Source organism: Plectropomus leopardus, chromosome 21, assembly GCF_026936395.1.
Source record: "Plectropomus leopardus strain MGB_pleo_1.0 chromosome 21, ASM2693639v1, whole genome shotgun sequence".
Classification (NCBI taxonomy): domain Eukaryota; kingdom Metazoa; phylum Chordata; class Actinopteri; order Perciformes; family Serranidae; genus Plectropomus; species Plectropomus leopardus.
In genome coordinates, this window is record NC_142196.1 from 11,227,501 (window position 1) to 11,231,753 (window position 4,253).

Consider the following 4,253-nt stretch of genomic DNA (forward strand, 5'->3'; position numbering starts at 1 on the left):
TGACGAAGGAAATTGAAAATTTTTTGATCATATGTATTAAATACAAGTTTCTGTTTATGTTTACAAACTTTGATTTTACAACCAGCAATTAACTGGAGGGACATGCTTCCACATGCTTTTCACAAGTATTGAAAATGTTAAATGTTGGTGCAGTTTTTTATAAAAATATATTTCCTTAAAATGGCAGTGAGCAAGTTGATAAGCAGTGTTCCACAAATTGCAAAAAATTAATAAATTTAGATAAAAAAAAAAACCAACTGAAATATGTGTCTGAGAATAGGGGTTCTTACGAGTGCACACATCTACATACACACACACACACTCACACACACACAGCTAGCCTGAGACTTAGTGTTAGAGATAAATTTCCTCCTTCAGTACCTGCATGTAATAGAGAATTCACAGCATGAGTCCCTTCCCGATTGATTCCTATCTGAGCCTTTTTACCCATACTGCCTGCCTTTTCAAAACTTTCTCCCCCATGTGCCCACCTGCCACTCTCCACTCCTCTCCATTTCTCCACCTTTATCTGTCTCCTCGATGACCCTCCATTCTCGCTTGCTGCAACAAATACCCCCCCCTCCCCCACCAACCACTTTTCTGCCACCTCCACCACTCCCCCTCACCAGGCTCCGGCCCAGCCCTGCGTTGTACCTCCCCAGCCCCAGCAGGACAGCCCGTCAGCAGCTGTGCTAAAAGACTACGACCCCTACCCTCCCCCTCCCTCCTTCCCCCAGCCTCAGCCGCCGCAGCCTCCACCTCACAGCCAGAGCCGGAGCTTCAACGAAGTCTACTATGAGGACCAGGGACCTCCGCCTCCTCCGTCCCAGCCACAGCCGCAGGTCCAGCCGCAGGCCCAGCCTCAGGCCCAACCCCAGCAGCCTCCCAGCTCCACCGGACCACCCCGAGACCCGCGGGAAGACCTGCGCATGCATCTGGGCCTCAAATCCACCGGGAACTACGTAGACTTCTACTCGGCCTCTCGGCCATACAGCGAACTGAACTACGAGACCAGCCACTACCCGGCCTCGCCTGACTCCTGGGTCTAGTTAGACTATGATGATGGGGGGGCGGCGAGGGAGAGTCTGAGTGTGCGTGTGTGAAAGGGATTTTTTTTGCAAGCGATCAACAGCAGATTAACACAAGGTGACAGCAAGTGGCATGTTGAAACGGGATCTTGTAGCCAGTGGCAGGAAATTTGTGTTCTCTAAAATACGGGGAAAGCTGGATGGAGTTTAGAAATGAAGTTAGGTCGAGTGACAAAGAGAGACTGTGCATGTGCATGTGGACATTTTCCTTTTTCCTTTTTTTTTCTCTTTTTTTTTTTCAAACCACTTTATTTCTTCAAAGTCAGCTCCATTGCACCGGTGAGTGGATAAGGAGGGAGTAGATATGAAGAAGTGTGTTTGAAAGGCTTAGAGAGGAGTGGGCAGTGGAATATCGAAAGAGAGAAAATGACCAGGCGGAGAGAGTACGCAGAGACCCAGAGGAGGCAAGAGAGATGGGATCAGGAAATAATGGGGAGCGGATGAGGGTGAGCTCTTATTCTGTAGGAGCAGGGAGTGGCCTGACCTTTTGTCGAAAACAGCGAGGATGAGAGGAGAGACAAAGATGGCATGAGGGTTCTTGAGGAGGTCAGGAGGAATAAAAGCACAGGAAAAAAAAGATGAAAGCACATCAGGCACAAGGCAAAGAAGTGGATGTTTACCATTTCAACCAAGTGACAAACGTAGCACTGCTTTTATCCCCCCCTTTTTGTTGCAATGGCCTCGCCGCCTACGGAGGCTTCTTGTTTTCAAGGAATGTCATCTTCAATAGACTTCTTTTTCTTCATCGTTCTTTTACATCTTTTTCTTATTTGTACTTTTCTAAATTTTCACTTTCACAAAAGCGTTTTTATTTTCTGTGTACAGTTCAAAGGTGATATAGTGTGTATATTACACATGTTTTTGATGGGGCCACTTGTGAATTCTCTTTTTTTTTCATGACTGACTACTGACTGAAACAACAAAAGCAACAAAAATAAGTGAACACAAGAAGCAGAAAAGACACACATCGTCAGGATGGATGTCAGTGGACACCTTTTGTTTTTGCCCTTTTCCCAAGCCGGAGAGGAAACCCTGAGGAATTTGTGTTTTTCTCTCTCCATCAGATGAATTTCGTTGTGGACATGCTCAAACGTCAACAGCAGTTCAAGGCTGCCAGAGCATCAGATTGGCAGAGCAGCATCGCTCCAGAGTTCCTGTCAAGAAAAAAGTGCTTTTTCACTGCCTAAAGAATATATGTGTATGTTTAAAGCACACTCTCTGTCTTTGGAAAGGGTTGTCTTTTCCTTTTGGAGAGCTGATGTGTTTGACCATGTCGACTCTCAGTGGTTTCTCATCATCACTTGTGCATAAAAACTGGTCCAACTGACAAGAGCCAACCATGACTATTGTACATTTCAGTGTACAGTAGAGATCAGGAGACAGAGAGAGACATGACATTGTGCCAAACTTTGACACCTCGTGGACCAGTCCAAAAGGACTTTAAAGGGAGATTCTGTCGAAGTTTACAGACAATGACCGGATGACTCCCTCTGCTGTTTGTAACTTTTATTTTCTTGTGTTTTGATCAGGTGAAACCGTACTTATTGCTGGGGATCATGGGTAACATCTCCCTCCCTTAGATGTACAGACCTGCCTCTCTGTGTTGGCTGAGCATGTGTGGGCGTGCTTGTGTGGGGACATGTGTGTGTGTGTGCGTTTGTGTGCATGTATGTGAAAGGATGTGTGGCCCGTGTGTACACGTAAACTTGAGCGAGCGTATCTATGCATGCATGTGTGTAGTAGTGTGCGTGTGTGCGTGCCTCTGTCGCGTGTATGTGCGTTCCTGTATAAATCAATGTCTAATCAAGGCATTCCTACCGACATTTTGTCCAGTTTTACAACATGAAAAACCAAGGTAAAAATCACTAGAATGAATTGTTGATATAGAATGAAATCTATGAATATATGAATATAAATATAAATATATATATATAATTTTTATGTGCAGATGTCAGTGTCACTAAATGCAACAAATGTTCGCAGAGAAAAAATGATTATGTGGTGTACAACAGGACTCTTGTTCACTTGACCTAAACATGGAAGCTGCTGATCAGGCCCCCCCAATCGAGACAAAAGAGAAATCCCACCTGAAGATGCTCAGGCTCTGGTGCGAGTTGTGTGTTATTGTGTGTCCATGCTTCTTAGATGACCCTGCTGAGAGAGGACCGTACTTGAACACAAGGAAAAATAAAAAGACTCTTTGCAATCAAACACCATGGTCTCCTCTACCGTTGGTCATTTGAAAGGGGGATGTTTCAGACAGAGATGTCCCGTTCTCTCCTGGTTTAGCGGCAAGAAGTTTTCTTCATGTGTGCATTGTGTAAAGCCTTTGTCTCACGAAAAAAAAAAAGGAATCATATAGTGTAGGTGTGGGTTAATCTCACTTTGATGCGCTTTAGATTAATGTTTTTACTCGTTGTTTCAGTCTGTCTTTTGTTCAAAAGTGCTTCAGGTGGCTTTGAAGCAGCATGGCGTCAGAACATTTTCCCCTGTAAATAAAAACAATGGAAACGATAATTATAGGTAACAAATAAGTATCTAATCAAGTCAGACCATGAGCTGCTAATATATTTCAGGACATAAATACTATAAATATGAATGTACAAGGGGACAGGAATCTGAGAAAATAACTTTGTTCAGTTTCAGACTTTAAAAGAAGCCTGTGTTATGAACTGGAAGTGTGCAGTTTGTACTGTTCACCTAATAGAGAGGGTCTAATGAGAGGTTTCATCAGGTTTCTTTATGGGAAATATAGGAACCAGGGTTTTGGGGGCTTGACTTAAATTCAAGCAGGAAATTAAGTTAAAAACCAAGTGTCGAAAACTGCAGTTTTTCAAATGGCCACTTGAGGCTGGCTCCAAAAGTGTGCAAAGGCAGCATAGAGCCCAATGTTAAAATGGGCAACTCCAGGAGAAGGAGAAACAACAGCCAGGTATGAAAAAGAAAAATAAATAAACAGTGATAGACTCTTATGTTAATCTCCTCCTTTGTTGCAACGGCTACTTCTGCTTTAGCACTTCACCAACTTGAATAGAGATAAAATGATTTTATCGTGTGGCTCTATAGACTTTGAAAATGTTATCAGACCTAATGGATCAAATGGACAGCATAAGAAAAACGAGTCATTTCTTGATGGTTGTAACACTAAAAAAAAAAAGTATCTAT

At 43.4% G+C, this 4,253-nt stretch overlaps 1 protein-coding gene across 5 annotated transcripts in view; it reads left to right on the forward strand.

Annotated features, from left to right (window-relative positions):
* Positions 1-3,299, forward strand: part of ctnnd2a (catenin (cadherin-associated protein), delta 2a) — a 318,237-nt gene extending 314,938 nt beyond the window's left edge. For 4 of the 5 annotated variants that reach the window (XM_088071967.1, XM_088071968.1, XM_088071966.1 and 1 more), the window contains exon 25: positions 630-3,299. In XM_088071967.1, coding sequence (XP_087928093.1) covers positions 630-1,049 — 420 coding nt within the window. In that variant the 3' untranslated portion in view covers positions 1,050-3,299. The remainder of the gene's footprint in view (positions 1-629) is intronic. The other variant, XM_088071970.1, reaches the window with a different exon arrangement.
* The last annotated feature ends 954 nt before the right edge of the window (positions 3,300-4,253 follow it).